We start from the raw sequence: 18,119 nt of genomic DNA, 5'->3' as shown, positions 1-18,119 counted from the left end.
CAATACACATCTAATTTATATGCTGAGCAGAAATGGCTTTTAATACCAAATTAGAGTGTAAATTCTTTGTAAAATCTTATTGAAGATAAATGTATCTCATAAAGCAGAGAGCAGTGGCATATAAACTACTTTGAAGAAAGGTTAACAGATACCCAAGTAAGCAAAATTATCTTGAGAGCAATCAAAGAGGAAAATGGAGGATGATAAACAAGAAAAACTTTTTTTAAAACTATAGTAATAAGCTGTTTTCTCCATGAAGGGCAATGGAACTACTAACCTTGGATTTTAACAACCCAGTTCTAGATGTGCTTTTAGAAGAAACAGAAACAACACTAAAGTGTATAAAGATGAGAAAACCAGCCAGAATGAACCAAGTATATATAGAAGGTATCCACGCTGGAGGTAATTAAATTGTGGGGATGCTGAATGACCACTGTACAAAGCATATGTAGGAAGGGAAGATACACAAGGTGGGGGAAAAATTCAAGACGTTATGAAGACAAAATAATGCCACCAAGAAAACATCAATAAATATTGGCCTGTATGCTACTCTTCTATACACACAAAAATTATTTATATAAGAATTGTATGTTTATGTTATTTATACATTATATAAGAATTGAAGAATATTCTTGATGACAGTATTATAAGAGAACAAACAGGCTTTCGTAACTGATATTCAACAACGGGCTACATCTTAACTAATTCAATTCAGAATTAATTGAAAGAGAGAAACTATGAGATCTGATTGTGCTTACAAGTTCTTAATGAAAAAGTAATTGTTCAGTAGAACAAAGATTTTTATATATATATAAAGCTTGTATATCAGTATCTGGATATATAAAGCTTGTATATCAGTATCTGAGAAAGACGGTAAAGAGAGACAATGAGTTGGGCCAAGAGCTGAACAGAAGCAGGAAAGAGGGCTAGCTGGATTGCTTTGGTGAAATGTCAAAGCTAATTTACTGACCCCAAGCTTCCCATGAAATCAAAGGTTCATCTTTTTTAATAATTACATTCTACCAGTATAGAGAAACATGGTTGAGAGAAACACAAAACGCAACTGACTTTGAAGAACTAAAAATGAGTACCAAATGAACAGCATAAAGAGAGTCAGGTAGGGATAAGTGGGTTGTAACATATAAACAATGAAGAACTCCAAAACAAAATGGGTATCAAAGTAATTATTAAGGAATTATATGATATGAAGAGAAGATATGTTGGTCATGTGATAAGAACAAGTGATGCTAGGTAGAGAGCCAGAGTATTACTGGTATCTTTATAATGTCAGGATAAAGGGGGAAAAAAACACACAAAACTCCAGCACTTTGGTTTTACCCCTAGTGGTGAACTTTTGGGAGGACATGAACAACAGAAGCACAAGACAGGAAAAGATGGATGGGTTGTGATATGCATCACTGACAGGAACTCCCAAACTGATGAGATCACAGGTCCATTTGTGTGTTTTAGTAATTAAAAAAAAATACTTTATAATTTACAAAATTTTTGTACCATGTATCATCCAATTTGATCTTTAAAACACTGAGAAGTAAACATTGTAAATATTATTATTCCCATTTCAAAGATGAAAAAACTAACCCTGAGGGAAACTAACTGATTTGTTCATAGCCATACAATTAGAATTAGATAGATTTGGGGCTTTACCCAAATTCTTACCTTTTTCTTTCCACTACACTACATTATTTAAATGGTCTTTTGTTTTTATGTGCTTTCAAATAATTAACATTTCCTAATCAAAATCACTAATCATATTTTGGCCAAAGAAGATGGGATGTCACCAAAAATTTAACCACATCTAAAAATTAGTAACAGACTAGTGCCCAATAGAATTTTGAATAGCTTAGTATGAGGGTATATTCAATGCCTTATTTAACGGAAGAGTAAGCATCAAAAACTATCTCATGTTCTTTTTTTTTTCCTTGCCCTGATATTAAAAATCTTATTCTCAAGTGTGCAAAAACGTATTTGTTACTAAAAGGACCATGGTATCATACCAAACTCCAAAATATATTGATGAGCTTCATCCACATATCTGATAAGCTGTTGAAGGAAACTATAGGCAAAGCGTTTCTCAATTGAAGGTGTGTCCAGTTCCAAGTCCTTGAATCCCCTTAAAAAGAAAATACAGACAACTAAGGTTGTACAAGGTCAACTAAATGATTAAATTTTACAAAACATAAGAATGTTTCCTAGGGTACCTTAACCCCCATATTATTACTTATAAAAATAGTTGAAAACAAGAGCTAGAAATAATCCCTAATGAATATGCACTTCTGATCTAATATTAAAAACTAATTAATAATTTATTCTGAGATGGTAAAAGTTACGTGGGTCTTTGGCATAATATTATCATATGATTTAAAAATATAATTAGCACCAATTGAATCTGATAGTAATTGTGGATGCGAATTGTAGAATCAAGTAAAACACATGGCTATAAAAGAAAAGTCAGCGTTTTGGGTTTTTTCATTAAAAAAAAACTCTGTTAATCTGCTCTTTTTTTAATATACTATACCAACCCCCAAGGTGACTATTAGTGGGGAACCATTAAGCTTGCTTAATATTTAATCTTTTGTTATAGATATTTAAATATTCTTGAAACAGTTAATTGCCACTAGATAAATTATTATTTTACCTGGATACTGCATAACCATTTATCTGTAAAAACTTGAGAATATCCTGTGCTTTCTCTCTATCTTTGGCTTTTTCTTTGGCTGTCAAAGTATCATAGGGTACCAGAAGGGGATGGTTGCCACCTCCTACTAGAATATAAAAAAAAGAACACAAAGTGGTAATTAATTCTATTGTTTCCTTCAAAATGCTACTTAATCATAGAATAGAAGAAACTTTTCTTTCCTCAATTATTAGAGGTTCCTACTCCCATTTTTTAACCTCCTGCAGTATTTATTTTATATACACTTATTTATGTACTTGTTATCTCCCCAGGTGGAATGTAAGGTCCCTGAGGGCAGGGACTGTTTCATTTCATTTTGTCTTTGAATCCCTACAAATAGCACAGAGTTCAAGCCACAAGTAAATACTTAGTAAATACTTACTAACTGATCAGCTGAGAAGTAGAAAATGCTTAAAGATGCAAAATACCTTCATTTGTAATGTGACCGAGGAGTAGAACTTTGAGAATTTTGCCTCTTTTCACTTAGGCCATCTTCCTAAGACTTTATTTTTACGCAATTTAGCAAGGGATGACAAAACCCAATACAAATTGATACACAGAGTGGTATGTATCAGTTCTATCAAATATACATTTTCTGGTTCTCACAAACTTATTAAGTGAGTGCTTTGTGTAAAGGTATTAGGGACTTTTGTCTCCTGCCTCTCTTCTATCTCCTTAGTTGGATCCACTTCTTCCTCATGGTCTTTGACCTACACTTTACCTAGCCTACTCAAGTTCTAACCTTTTCATTCCCACAGTATAATACCAATGCTTAACACATACCCTTTTAGTCACATGCCTGGATTGCTCCAGATGCCTTCTAGCAGTATACCAAAAACAGAATGATTCTCCTTCATTTAATTTTTTACACCACAGAGTAACCTTTCTTAAATACCACTTACTAATATATCATCTCAAAAACCTTCAGTAGACTCATATCTTTTTAAAAATCATGTCAAGTCTAAACTTTTTTGTCCAATTTTCAAAAAGGGCCTGAAATCAAATGGTCCTCTGACATCAAAATCAACACTCTTTTCACTGTACCATATATTTATATAAGAAAGAGTGACAAAGAATTTGTATTCATCACAATTGGCCTCTTAGAATTTCCATTAGGTCTTCTACCCTTGTACCTTCTCAAGGATAACATGCTTGAGAGAAGCTGAGGTCTAAATGTTCTGGGAGCTGTGAGAATAGACAACATAAGAAAATTCCTGAAATAACTTTTATTAAATTGAACATTTTGTTTATCAATCTTGTACATACCTAAACTTATAAAATAGTACTGTACTGTCTCTACTTTGATTTGGCTACAAATTCTTAGGATGATTTTAAATTTGTTTTTTGAATCTAAAATAGTAAAAGGAAAAATGTGGTATACTTCTTGCTAAGGGAATATAGTATTTGATTTACAGATAATGAAATCTGTGAAAATGGAGTTGTTGTAATGAATCTGCTTGGCCATTAGGTGACAGTACAATATCACAACTGAAGAAAAAAAAAAGTAATATACCAAACATCAAAAATGTAAAGGAATCATGAACTATCTTACAAACTGATATACACGATAATCTGTAGAATCCCATCTCAGCCCTAGCATCAGTGAATAATAAATTTTCCATGTTACCCACAGAAAGATCCCTTAATACATCACTCTTTATGATGTGGACATGGTTTGACTTGCAGCAAAATCAAATTAAGAGTGGAATAAAGTACTTTGCTGTGGGGTTTTACTAAAATATATATTTTTAGTTCTGAATATCTTATCTAAAATTCATTATATTTAACAGGTATTATGATATCTCCATCTTCTAAGAAGATATAGAATAAAATATTCAGTCAATTTACATCCTACACAATTATCATAATTTGTTGATTTAATTTACAACACAGAAGAAGGTTAAATCAAATCCTAATAGATGTATCTGAAAACAAAGGGAACAGAATAAAGGCCACTATTAAACAATTTGCAGAAGTGGAGGGAAAGCAAATAACCATTGTTTTAACTGAAAAGTATTCTCATTTCTCTAGGCCTAGTACAAATATGATACAAATAGAAGAGTCAAATATGACAATAATTTCCTGACACCTGTCCAGAACTTGAGTCTCACTGGAATCTTGTCCCACAGACAGGAGGCATTATTATTGATGTAAAAGATTCCTTCAAGCTCTAAATCTGTGATCCTTTGCTACGTGTGTCATACGTGTGTCAATGTCTGTGTTTTGTTTATGTTGTTTGATTTATCCATGAAGAGCAAGGTTGATATATCTGGGTTCTGCTATACCTGAGACTATTTAAATAAGCAATAAAAAATCAATAATGCATTGTTAAGTTTTATCCAGTTCTGCTGTAGTTGTACTGTATAATCATGACCTTTCCTAGCATTTTAAAGTCTCAACTCTTTTCTACAGAAAGCCTTCTTCAACCCCACTTAATTCCAGTTCCTCCCCCCTTTAATTATTTCCTATTATTTATCCTGTATATAGCTTGCTTCGAATATATTTGTTTGCATGTTCCCTCCCCCACTAAATTAGTTAGCTCCTTGAGGTCTTTTGCCTCTTTTCGTGTCCCTAGCACATTATATGGCACATAGCGGGTGATTGTAAATTTTAATTAACTGAGTGAAAAAAAATTTTGATTACCTTTTTATTTGATGATGACAATGAGAGACATAATGTCTCTCAATTAAGTTGTGAGCAGACAACATTGTTACATGAGCAACGAAGGCTGAGCATACATGAAGAAAGTTTAGTGTAATTAGAGGGCACACAAATGACATGTAATTATTACTGTGTATGCAATAAACAGGAATACTTGAAGGCTCTGTGATTTTGTTGGTGAAAACACTCCTTCCTCTAGTGTAGAGGCAATGCTCCTATGACTTATCAGAGGGTCTCTGAAAGTTGCTATGGCCTAAAATATGGCCACACATCCTGTGGCCAAACTGGTTCTAGGACAAGCAGCATACGGTACATCAGGTATATACTAAAGCATTCCCAGCTTCTTAGAACCTGTCAGAACTGACACTCCACTGGCATAGAGTTCAAGAATCCAGGTTCACCAGTGCACCATAATGAAACATCACAGTAGGATTTTAGTGGCAGAAAAGATAAACATTTCTCAAAAATTACTATGCTGAGAATCAGCTTTAGAGAGCAAGTTAAAGTTTAAAGTTTTTCTTTTCTTTCTGTTAGTTTTCTAGGATCTAAAAGTAATATCAATGATGACAGTTTCCCCTGATACCATGTACAATTTATTCTTTATTATACTCACACATACATAATATACCCACAAATACACAAAAAATGCATACTAATACTTAACATACTTTAAAAGTCAATGTTCCTTTAAAAAGGCTGACAGATCTTCAATCTGCTATTTCTTCTGAAATTTCCATCTGAAATGGTCATCCAATTTTTCCTATCCATCTACAAATTTGATTCCCTCAGTATCTAGGCACTGAAAGGCTTGAATCAGCAAAGTTCTTGGTACAGGGTAATGGATGCCTAGATTGGATCAATCAATATATTTCAAGGGAAGGGGAAGGTAGGAGACAGTAGAGAATGGAATAGGTAGGAGAGAGAAGGAAAGGGTGAAGGAAGGTAGACTCTGGCCAAATGCACTGGTGCAGGACAGTGACAATGGAATAATGATCTTAAGGATCTGGGAGTCTTGGAAAAAAACTGAAGAGAGAAGATACCAGCTGAATGGGGAAATTGGATACTTAAGCAGATATGAACATATCAGACAGATGTCCCTCCAGACCTAGCAATTTCAAGGAATCTACATGTCAGCCATGGTTCCAAAAATTCATTCATATAGAAGTCCTTGAGATAAAAAAAAAGTTTTCTAGTGAGAGAAGTAATTATTTTCTACTATATTAATAACCAATTATTAAATTAGGATTAAGGTTTTTCCTTTCTATTTTCTCCTTTGGGGCCAGCTGGTGTAGGTCATTCAGCCAGCCTCTGAACAACAAGGCTGATAAATGAGATCGGCCTGATACTTGGTGTACACTCAGAGATCTTGGGTGGGACCCTACCCAACTAGGAAAACTTACTTTTGTTCAGAGTGTAAATATAATCTAATCTAGGAGAATTCCAGCCTTAAAGCATTAAGTCTATGACCTTGCAGCCCCCCATTCTGATTTAGGGTAACCCAGCTCATGAAGGAAAAAAAGGACAGTAGTCTGGGTACAGATGGATTCCTTTGTCCAGACCGCTGGAGGTGGCCAAGTCTCATGATAAAGCCATGTAATCAGCAGGAGGAGGTAAAGACTTTTAGCCCACATCCTCATTAATACGTCCACCCCTTCATTAATTGTTCACCAATCAGGGTTGATTTTCACCTGTCAGGGACACCTCCAGTTCAAAGGTATTTAAGCATTCAGTGATCTCCATGGTTTTGTCTTTGGTTACTGAAAGAAACCACTGACCATAAATTTATTATTTGCTATTTGCTAATAAACTGATTACTAATTACCCAGAAATTCTGTCTCTGGATCTTTTCAGTCCTCTCACTTTCAGTTGTTGTTGCTGAGTCATTCAGTTGTGTCTGATTCTTTGTGACTCTGTGGATCATAATACAACCATGCTGTCCATGGGGTTTTCTTGGCAAAGATACTGCAGTAGTTTGCCATTTCTTCTCCAATGGATTAAGGCAAACAGAGGTTAAATGACTTGCCCAGGATCACACAAACAGTGTCTGAGGCCAGATTTTAACTGACATCTTCCCGACTCCAGGCCCAGCGCTCTATCCACTAAACCATCTAGCTGCCTCTTTCTAGCTGGTTACAAAATTTCTCTCAAGGATCAGTTGCAGATATTTGAACTATTAACTTCAAAGTGTGATTATCAAAAGCCATACAATCAACTAGGGTTCCTTTACTGATTTCTTGTACTATTCAAGACTTCCATTGGCCTTTCGGGGGAAAAAAGTTACTTTTACTCATGATGGAAAATGCTATCCACATCCAGAGAAAGAACTATAGAGTTTGAATGCAGATGGAAGTATATCATTTTCACTTTTTTTTTGTTTTTTGTGGCTTTTCCCTTTTGTTCTGTTTCTTTTTTCACAGCATGACTAAAGTGGAAATATGTTTCCATGATTGCATATGCATAACCTATATGAGTCTGCTTGCCATCTTGGGAAGGGGGAAGGCAGGGGAAGGCAAGGGAAGGAGGGAAACAATTTGGAATTCAAAATCTTATAAAAATGAATGTTGAATACTACCTTTACATATAATTGGAAAAAATAAAATACTATTTACAAAAAAAGTTACTTTTTAGCAAAAGTAATATTACCTTTGGCCTCCAGTTCCAGTTTCTTTTTCTTTGCCCATATGTTGTGATAATTTTCAGCCATCATTTCTGCCATCGCCTTAAGGAAACAAAGGAAATAACTGATTGATTTATTATAACATAGAAGGGCATTTAAAACAAAGGAATGAAAAAATATCATATTAAAATTTTACTTAATGGGGTACTTTTAATTCATGCTACTTAGAACTTGACATTGTTTTCCAAGTTAAGACTTTAGAACATCTATCAAGTAAGCAAATAAGGATTTATTAGGCATCTACTATGTGCTGCAGGCTGGAGATATAAAGACAAAAGAGAAACAAATACATTGTTAAAGTCTAAAGGCACTATGTCATGTAAATATATAGTAAATACCAACATACATAAAGAAAATACAAGGTAACCTTGGAGAAGGTACTAACAGATAGTGGTACCACGAAAGGCCTCAAGTAAAAAGAGATGCTTGAGCTAATCTTGAAGGAAACTAGGGATTCTAAGAGGTGGAGCTGAGGAGTATCTTAGGTGAAGAACAGCAACTAACACACTGTAGAGTGCATAGAGGGAAATAACGTATAAGACGTTTATAAAAGAAGAAATCAAGTTGTGAAAACTTAAATGTCAAACAAAGGAGTTTATATTTGGCCCTGGAAGTAATAAGGAGCCAGTGAAATTTATTATAAGGGGGGCACGAGCTGGCAGGGTGACATGATCAGACCTGCACTTTAGGAAAATTACTTTGGTGTCAATGTAGACTAGAGATTAGAGTGGGAAGAGACTTGAATTGGGGAAATCCAGGGCCTCAACCAGAATGGTGTCTTTGTGAGTGATAAGAAGGGGACAGAATTTTGCAACTAATTGGGTATATCAAGTGAGAGAGAATTATAAATTAAAAATTCTGTTTCAGATGCCTAAGTCTTCACTCCTCTCCAGATTTCACTCTTGACTCTCTCAGTTTTTCTCTACAATGTCTCAGAAACCTCTGAGCTCATTCCACCCCTGGACTTCACACAATAAAGTACCTTCTACACTTGAGGCCTGTTGCTCTGATTGGTTAATGTGTCTCAGAACCTCCATTTTGAGGAGGAAACACAGCATACACTCCTGACTCTCTTAAGCTTTATAGAACTGCAGGTCAAAAGAGACTAGGGACAGATATATTAAATATGGCAGTCACTCAATAGAGATGATAACTGAACCTCTGAGAGTTCAGATGACCAAATGAGAGAGCATATAAAGTGGAGGGAAGAGGGCCCAAGACTGAGCCATAAAATAAAGAAATTTAGAAAGAATGTCATGGACGATGATCCCACAAAGGAGACTTGGTCAGATAGTTAGAAGGAGAACAAAGAGAAATCAGTATCACAGAAAACCTGAGAGGGAAGAATTTCTAGGAGAGATCCCAAATAATGTTAAAGGCTGAAGTGAGGTAAGAAAGTTACAGAAGGATGAGGATTGAGAAAAGGGTCTTTAGATTTAGCAATTAAAAAATCATTGATAACTTAGGAGATGGTACAATCAGTTGAGTGATGAAGCTGGAAAGCCAAATTGCAGAGAGTGAGACAAATGAAGGCAACTAATGTAGATTCCCCCCCCCCCCATACACACACACGCTCATCCAAATTTAACAGAGAAAGAAGAACTATAAGATGACAGTTAATGGAGCTAACTGAGATGATAGGATCTAGTGAGGGTTTGTTTGTTTTTGTTTTTGTTTTCAAGAACAGAGAAGACCTGGATGTGCTTGTAGTTAATAAGAAGAGATTAAAATTTAGAGAGTAAGGATGAAAGTGAACGCAGTCTGCTGCATATGATGGGAGGGGATAAAATCACATTGACACGTAAAGGGTATGATTTTACATGGCATAAAGGCCATCTCTTTCTTAAAGACTGGAGTAAAGGAAAAGATTGGGAGATCAAAAGATTGAAAGGTGAAAAGGAGAACATATGGGGCTAATGGCCTGGATTTTTCAGTAATATATGAGCTAGGTCCTCACCTCAGAGAGTTAAATATGGGAAGTGAGGATACGGCATTGCTGTGAGAAGCTTGAGAAAAATGAAAGTTTGGAATAGTTGCTGTGGTTACTAGGATAAAGAACCAATTAGAGAAAACTAATATGATTTCCTTGCTTTAGTGAGGGCTCAGTTCAGATTAGATAACATAAATGTGTATTAGATAAGCCAGTATGGCTGCATGATTTCCTTCAACTGTTTAGTGGCACATGAGTAGAAATAAAGGAGGCATATGGTGGGGGTAATACAGGGTTGAGATATGTCAAGGAATGAGTAGTTATAAGGCAGGAGAATAAGGGATTTGACAGTAGAGAATAGTGTAGAGTTGAACTGGTTCACTTAGGAGTAAAGATTGAGAAAAACAGAAAGTGTAGACAGCACAGGTGATGGACTGGGGAAGTACTAAAGTGTACTGATGAAGGATGAGAATCAGAAATTTTAAAGGTAATTTTAGTTCTTACGGAAATTTTTTTTAAGCACAAGTAACTTATAGATTCATGAAATTAGCTATTATGTTTGTTTTGTACACATATGTACATCTACATATATGTATGTGTATATACATATATGCTAGGGTATTAATATATACACACATACATACATATATATATACATGTATATATATATATGCGCTAGGGTATTACCTAATTACATTATATTTCTTCTCACTATAATGCTAATTATATATAATTATATAATTACTGGAATACCATGTGCTAATGGATATAAGTTTTATGATCAAAAAATTTCTAGAAAAGGTAAAATAACTTTTCTTTGTGAAATTAAGGCATTTGTATATGAAATTTACCAAAAAAAGTATTTCAAATTAAAAACCATTAAAATCTTTTTAATTGTATTTATTTATTGTTTTGTTTTGGTGAGGCAATTGGGGTAAGTGACTTGCCCAGTAGCTAGTAAGTGTAAAGTGTCTGGTCTTAGACCACATTTGAACTCAGGTCCTCCTGACTCCAGGGCTGGTACTCTATCCACTGCCCCATCTAGCTGCCCCTAATTTTGTTTTTAATTCTAAACTCTTTCCCTCCTTCCACTTCTCCCTATGAAATCATGAAAGCATATTTCCATATTAGACAGAAATATTTAAAAATACAAAAAATAAGCTTCAATCTTCACATGGAGTATATCAGCTCTCTATCTGGAAAGTGGAGAGCATTTTTTTATCAGGAGTCCTTTCAATTTATAGTGGATCATTGTATCAATCATTACTATTAATCATACACAGATGACTATCTTTATAATATTAGAGTTACTGTGTACATTGTTCTCCTGGTTCTGTTCATTCTACTTTGCATCAGTTCACAGAAATCTTCCCAAGTTTTTCTGAAATCATTCGTTCCATCATTTCTTACAGCACAATAGTATTCCATCAAATTCACATATTACAACTTCTTCAGTCATTCCCCAACTGATGTGCATCCCCTTCTTTGCTACCACAAAAAGAGGTGCTATAAATATTTTTGTACATATGTGTCTTTCTCCTCTGTCTTTCATCTATTTGGGGGATAATGGTATTGCTGGGTCAAAAGATATACAGTTTTATAGCCCTTTGGGCATATTTCCAAATTTTTTTACAGCACGGATAGACAAGTTCACAACTCCACCAACAGTGCCTTAGTGTACCTATTTTTTCCATATCCCTTCCAGCATTTGTGATTTTTTTTCTGTCATCTTAGTCAATCTGAAGGATGTGAGGTGATGTCTCAAAACTGTTTTAATTTGCATTTTTCTAATTATTATTTATTTAAAGCATTTTTTCTTGTGACCATTGATAACTTTGATTTCTTCCTCTAAAAACTGTCTGTTCATATCTTTTGACTATCAATTAGGGGATGGCTCTTATTTTTATATTTGGCTCAATTACCTATATATTTAAGAACTGAGATCTTTATCAGAGAAACTTGCTATAAATTTCCCCCCAGTTCCCTACTTTTCTTCTAATTTTGGCTGTATTGGTTTTGTTTGTATAAAAACTTTTTAACTTGAAATCAAAATTCTTCATTTTATCTCCTATAAACCTATCTCTTGTTTTGTTACTAACTTTTTCTCTATCCATAGATCTGACAGGTAATTTATTAAAAACATTTGCAAGATAACTTTTACCAATATGTAGAATTACAGATAGCTTTTTTTGAAAAAAAAAAAAACAAGGAAATAAGATTAGGAAAAAATTAAAATCAAGAGGTAGACTTACATGAAGATCTCTAGAGAGGGTAACATTGCTCATATCGATAGCTCGGGGGCTGTAACCATGAGCAGTATCAATAGAAACCTAAGGGATAGATGTACAAAAGAAACAGTAGGCTGTTATAAAGACCATACAGGAAGAGGTTTTTCTGAAACCTTTTTCAGAAAATGTGAAAGTAAATAAAAATTTGATACCTGAGAAAATTCTTGTGTCCAAAGATAAAAATGGCAAGGGTTAGCAAAACTGACTTACTTAATTTTTCTAAATCTTTAATGTTCCAGATTTTATAAGCTATTACTGGCTAACTAAATTAGTTTTAGATATAAGATGGCATTTCATGGGTCACAAAGAAATTGTAGACACACAAAATCCAAAAGTTGGAAGGGAAGTCGTAGCTACATTTGACAAAATATTGACTCTAAAACATATTTGAAAATTGATCATCCAACCTTTGCTTAAAGACCTCCAATGAAGGAGAATTCACAATCTCCAGAGGCAACTCTTTTTACTTTTAGTCAGCTCTCATTGTAGGAAAATTGTCCTACTAGAATCAGGCCTAAACTTACTCTTTTGAAACTTTTATCCATTGTTTCCACTCTGGGGTCAAGCAGAAGTCTAATCCCCTTCTACATGATGATACTTTAAATACTTGAAGATAATTACCACATGTTTTGTAAGTCTTCCCTCCTCCAGACTAAACTTCTAGGGACAATGCTATTTAGATAGAAGTTTTTATTTTATCCTAGAAGTGATTACAAGCCAATGAAGCCTCTTGGGCAGGTTGATATATTGACAGAACTTGGCTTCAGAACAATCCTTCTTAAATTGTAAGCTTCTTGAGGGTAGATGCTTTTTTTTTTTGTCTTCACATCTACAAAATACTTCCATCTTGCACACAGAGCATTAGATATTTAACCAATGTTTGCTGAATGGATGCAATACAAATGATAAAATTAAAACTATAAGGCTTTTTCTCCTCTAAATAGTGTGAAGTGCTGAGTCATTGCGGTAATTACCTGGCTTGTCTGGGAGATGCGGCGTGTCCGAGTATAAAGTGCCATGCTGTCTCCCTCTCTGGTTCTTTCGATTCTCCATCCCCAAGCAAGCATTGTTTTTAAAGACTCTTTGATTGGCCAGCGATAAATTTCTTTTTCCTAAGGGAAAAAAATAAGGATGTCATATGCAAAAGTAGAAATATTGAAGAATTTTGTTCATTTTATTCTGGGAAAAAAAAACACTTCCATTTTTATCATGTGGCTAATGTTTCTCATATGCAATGAAAAGTAAAGTTTCTAGTAAGTGGACAAAAGGGACATGGTTTGACAAATGCAACTAAAAAACAAATATAGATTTTATGGTACAATTTTTAAATTTCTTTAGCTTCTCTGTTCATGGCTACATAGACAGAGAGCTATCTATCAGGAAATGAATACACGATTGCCATTTCACCATCAAAATAAGAAGAGGTCACTTTCTTTACTTTGACTAAAAGCTAGATTTTCTTTAGTTTCATTTGCTATTTTAATTTTCCTAAAGAAATAAAAATATGGAAATTATTTAATTGATTTTAATATTCCTTATTTTCTTTTGTAGAATTACTTGATATGCTGAGGATATTTTAAAAATATTTACTTTGTTTGTGAGACAGGAGATTAAATAGAATAGGTCAATATTACAAAGATACAGGGAGAGAAGAGAATTAAAAAATGAAAAGCAAGATGAGAGAGGCCAGAATATAGACTTAATAAACTGCAGTTAGGAAATGAGAGGAAAGAGCATGAAATAAAGATTGGACTAGGATAAAGAAAAGTCAAAATACAAAAATATTTTGAAGTGGAAGAACATGAGTATATAGAAGGTTGGCCTTAGAAGTAGGAAGGCCCTATGGTATATATGAACATAGGCTTAAAACAATCCTTGGATAACAAGGCTTCTCACCTTTTCAGATAAAAGTTTATAAGGTTTCATTAATGGCTGTATTTTAGAAGAGTCTGAATATATTTCACCATAAATCCATCCATTTGCCAACTGAAAAAGAGTAAATCACACAATCTCAGAGTTGGAAAGGGATTTCAGGACACAGCACAACCTGTACTTGAATAAGAATCCCTTCTATATTCCTGCCAAGTGGCTGTCCAGTTTCTTCTTAAAAAATCTCTAGACATAGTGAACCCACTACCTCTGAAAGTATTTTGTTTTACTTTGAAGCAATTCTATTGCTAGGAATATTTTCTTTAAATCTAATTAAATTTAATCTTTAAAATTCTTTAAAACCTCAGTTTATCCCTACTCAACCACTACTCCTTGTTCTCTGGGCAAGGAGGAAAATGCAGTCCCTCTTTTGCATGATTACCCTTCTAATACTGAAGATCTGTCCTTTCCCAAAATTTCTCTTATATAGGTTAAATGGCCCAATAACAATTTGTTTTTTAAAAAACATTTTAATATTCAGCTTCTAGATTTTTATGTTCAAAATTATGGATCTAAAATGAACAAAAGCATGTGTACAGAAGACTAGTGATCTGACTTGTAATCCCCCAAGTATTCTAGAGACCTCAGCAAAAACATTTATATGCAGTCTCTTCTATAATATTTTACTCTTGCAGATACATGATACTTAATTGTTCATTCCATGCATGGTATAGCACCTTAACAGAACATAAGTACTCCAGTCATGACTCTTCTATTTTATATCCCCCCATGCAGAACCGCAATCCAACATAACATCACCTCTCTGGACCATAAACACTCATTACATACTTGTGGAATTGATGAATGAAGGAAACAAGTACCCCAACATCTGTTAACAACTCTAGGCCAAAATCACAGTCTAAGTGGATTGTAAAATGTACTAACTTTTACTTGGGCTATTATTTTACCAATGAAATGTAAATATAGCATGCTATTTAACAAATGCACCCCTTCTCTCGATGAATTGTCAGAGTGCCATTTAATATCAATGGGTAAAATGTGACATCAGATAGAAAGAAAGGGAGATAGATCATTGAACTGTGATTATGTTTTTCAAGGCTAATAAAATATGGAAGTTTCAAAATTCAGTTTCTTATTACAAGAAGTGAATTGTATACATAGCGTCAAAATTAACCTAAGAGTTTTCTCAATATTACATTATTATCAAAGTATGAAAAACATTATGGTATCTTTAAGATATAATTTATAGATTTACAGAAGAATTATTTCACTCTCTATGATCAGAAATGTAATTCATATTCATATCCCACTGAAGCTAACTAGAGTATTAAGTATTAGATCAAAGGAATTGGATCTAAATGTCCATTCTTTGGTAAGACTATACTGCAACTTCAAACATTAAAGCCCTCATAAATTAGAGCTAAGCACTATAGACACAATATCTCATAGGAGCCTCTAAACAAGCATGTATAAGTGGCCAAGTTAACCTCTTGAAGCCTCAGTTTCCTCATCGCTAAATTGGAATTAATTAATGTGTCTAACTCAGAAAGTTGTTGGAGATATGAAATCAGAAAATAATCATACGGCTAACCTTAAAACAATATATGAATGTTTGTTCTTATTGTGATTACGTTTGTCAAATAGCTTGCCATATTCACAAAACAAGCATAAAAGATAGACTGTGAACCCATACTCTCAATACCAAGTCCGGCACTCTTTCCATGACACCATAATGCCTCTAAAACAGCCAATAAATACCCTTTTTCTAATCAAACTTTTGCTTTTTAACACTAATGGATGCAACACTGACAAGCTATTGAAAAGGACAGTGCCTGATTATACTGTCATATCTTGGCTTTTACCTTTTCCATTGACCATTTGTCATGTGAATGTTCTGCATATTTGTTAATGAAGTATTCTAACTTTTCAGGAATTGTAATGCTGAAAGAAAAAAATAAGGAACAAACAGTTTATAATACCTAAGAGACAATAATGTTGATACTTGATTTATGGCTCATAGTTTACCTTTTCAATGTGATTTACTAATTATTTTTTATATAGGGGACAGGGACTGGACCTTCGCTTTCACTGGCAGAGGGAACATTCCAAATGATGAACCAGGCAGCAATCTCTCTGTACCTTATAACCTTAGAGTTATTTTAAAAAGTGAGAATTTAAATGACTTTCCCAGATTAAATAGTCAGAAGTGAGACTTAAACCCAGTTCTTCCTAGCTTCAAGACTGTCTCTACAACTACAGCCCTATGCTGACGCTTACATACCTTTTATACATATTTTAGTTTGTAGAGCTAGTATACCAGAAAAGGTAAACAAAAATGCAGGGTTACAGAAAATGCAAAACACTGGATCCTCCCAAATTACTGCATAATAAGTTATGTGTTAACTAGAAGTTTCAGTTCAAGAATATAAAGACATTTTGGTTAAGAAAAGAAAATAAATTAAAGCAAAATTTGTTCTTATCAAACTTGGTAAACTTTTTTCTCTTTTACAGTACATATTCTTTCGTGGCAACTTATGTTCTTTACGTAAAACAATTTTTTCCTGAAAGCCTATCCGTTGGTAAAGAAGTTCGAGTTCCTCAAACCTTATTCCTCTTTTTTTTGATTTACTAAGATTCTTCATTTCTCTTAAATTTTTTATTCTGCATACCTGCTTTAGTAACTGTAGTTACAAATGGTCTATAATATTCTAACAATGCTATCTAACAGAGAGATATAAATAGAAAGTTCAGAAATTATTTTGTTATTTTATTTTCTAAGCTATTTATATGACTAAATGATACATTATTTCTTGAACAAAGATTAAGTATATTAAATTTTTGGCTTAGTTGACATAAGATATAAATATATAGCCTTTTCCAGCTCTAAATCCTATGAAAATATGAATTTATACACTTCAAAATTTCCAATATACCACTTAAAGTAAATCTTATATTTACCAGTAGTCATAATTGAAAAGAATTCATTAGAACTACTAATTTTGAGAACAAAAATATGAATAGAATAATGCATAATGAACTTTTTCCTGCTACAGAAATTAAACAGTAATTTGACCATACATAAAATACGCTCATGTAGCACGTTTATAAAATTTTTCATATGTATAAATTACAATACTCCCTTATGTATGACTATAACCATTAAGAAACTCCAAACCTATAATGCAGAGATCAACATATTTTAAGTGTTCAATAAGTATTTATTGAATTTAATTTAATTGATGAACACCTAAGGAATAGAACTAAGGAAGTTTTGATAGCATTTTGTGACCCTGACCTAGATGAAATATTGGCAAGTCCATCAACTAATCCAGAAACAATATTTGGAAACGTAGTAATTGTTTGGCTAGTGTTTGTTTCTTCTAAAAGTGATATAAAAAGGTAAAAAATAACATGAAAATAAGGTGAAAATTTTTCTAGTATTTTCATCAAATTGCCCAGGTTAAATTTGTTATAGTCATAGAAGCTAAGAAAGCTGGGGCCTATTAATGAATGTCACAGAACAACTCTGAAATATAGCTAGGTGTCAATGGAAAGTAGATACCTACTGACAATTACCTGGCTAAGACTCATCTTGTGGAATGATCACTAAATCTATAACGCAGTATGGCACAAAAAGGAGCTTTCCTTGGAGATATGAAACTATGATCCCACTCAGAGAAGATTAAAAAAAAAAACACAGATGACTTTTAAAAATTGTCTGTCCTGACCACTTAATATAGACAATTTGCCTATGCCAAGCTACTCCTAAACATTAGCTATTTCTTTAACCTCAACTGTTTTTTACCTATAATTGACATTTTAAAATGCCTAATTGTATATTACCATTTCTGCAGTTGAATTCTCAGGTGACATTGCTCTAAATTACTGTGTTGAGGTTTGTAATATGAAACAAAAGCTTCTACTGACACCACAGCGTTAAATGAGATTTAGTGGTGGTTAAAGTGAGTGCAATGTACA

At 33.7% G+C, this 18,119-nt stretch overlaps 1 protein-coding gene across 1 annotated transcript in view; it reads right to left on the bottom strand.

Moving 5' to 3' along the window:
- The window catches only part of LOC114049459 (ryanodine receptor 2), an 811,539-nt gene that overhangs the window by 218,668 nt on the left and 574,752 nt on the right, over positions 1–18,119 (bottom strand). The window contains exons 54-60 of the mRNA XM_027870708.1: positions 16,004–16,082; positions 14,148–14,237; positions 13,226–13,363; positions 12,216–12,293; positions 8,000–8,075; positions 2,657–2,780; positions 2,016–2,131 (exon numbers count right to left, since the gene is read on the bottom strand). Coding sequence (XP_027726509.1) covers positions 2,016–2,131; positions 2,657–2,780; positions 8,000–8,075; positions 12,216–12,293; positions 13,226–13,363; positions 14,148–14,237; positions 16,004–16,082 — 701 coding nt within the window. The remainder of the gene's footprint in view (positions 1–2,015; positions 2,132–2,656; positions 2,781–7,999; positions 8,076–12,215; positions 12,294–13,225; positions 13,364–14,147; positions 14,238–16,003; positions 16,083–18,119) is intronic.

The sequence above is a fragment of the Vombatus ursinus genome, unplaced genomic scaffold, assembly GCF_900497805.2.
Source record: "Vombatus ursinus unplaced genomic scaffold, bare-nosed wombat genome assembly UNPS02014798.1, whole genome shotgun sequence".
Lineage (NCBI taxonomy): Eukaryota > Metazoa > Chordata > Mammalia > Diprotodontia > Vombatidae > Vombatus > Vombatus ursinus.
Note: the sequence above shows the minus strand (reverse complement) of the source record. Positions and strands in the feature narration are given on the sequence as shown.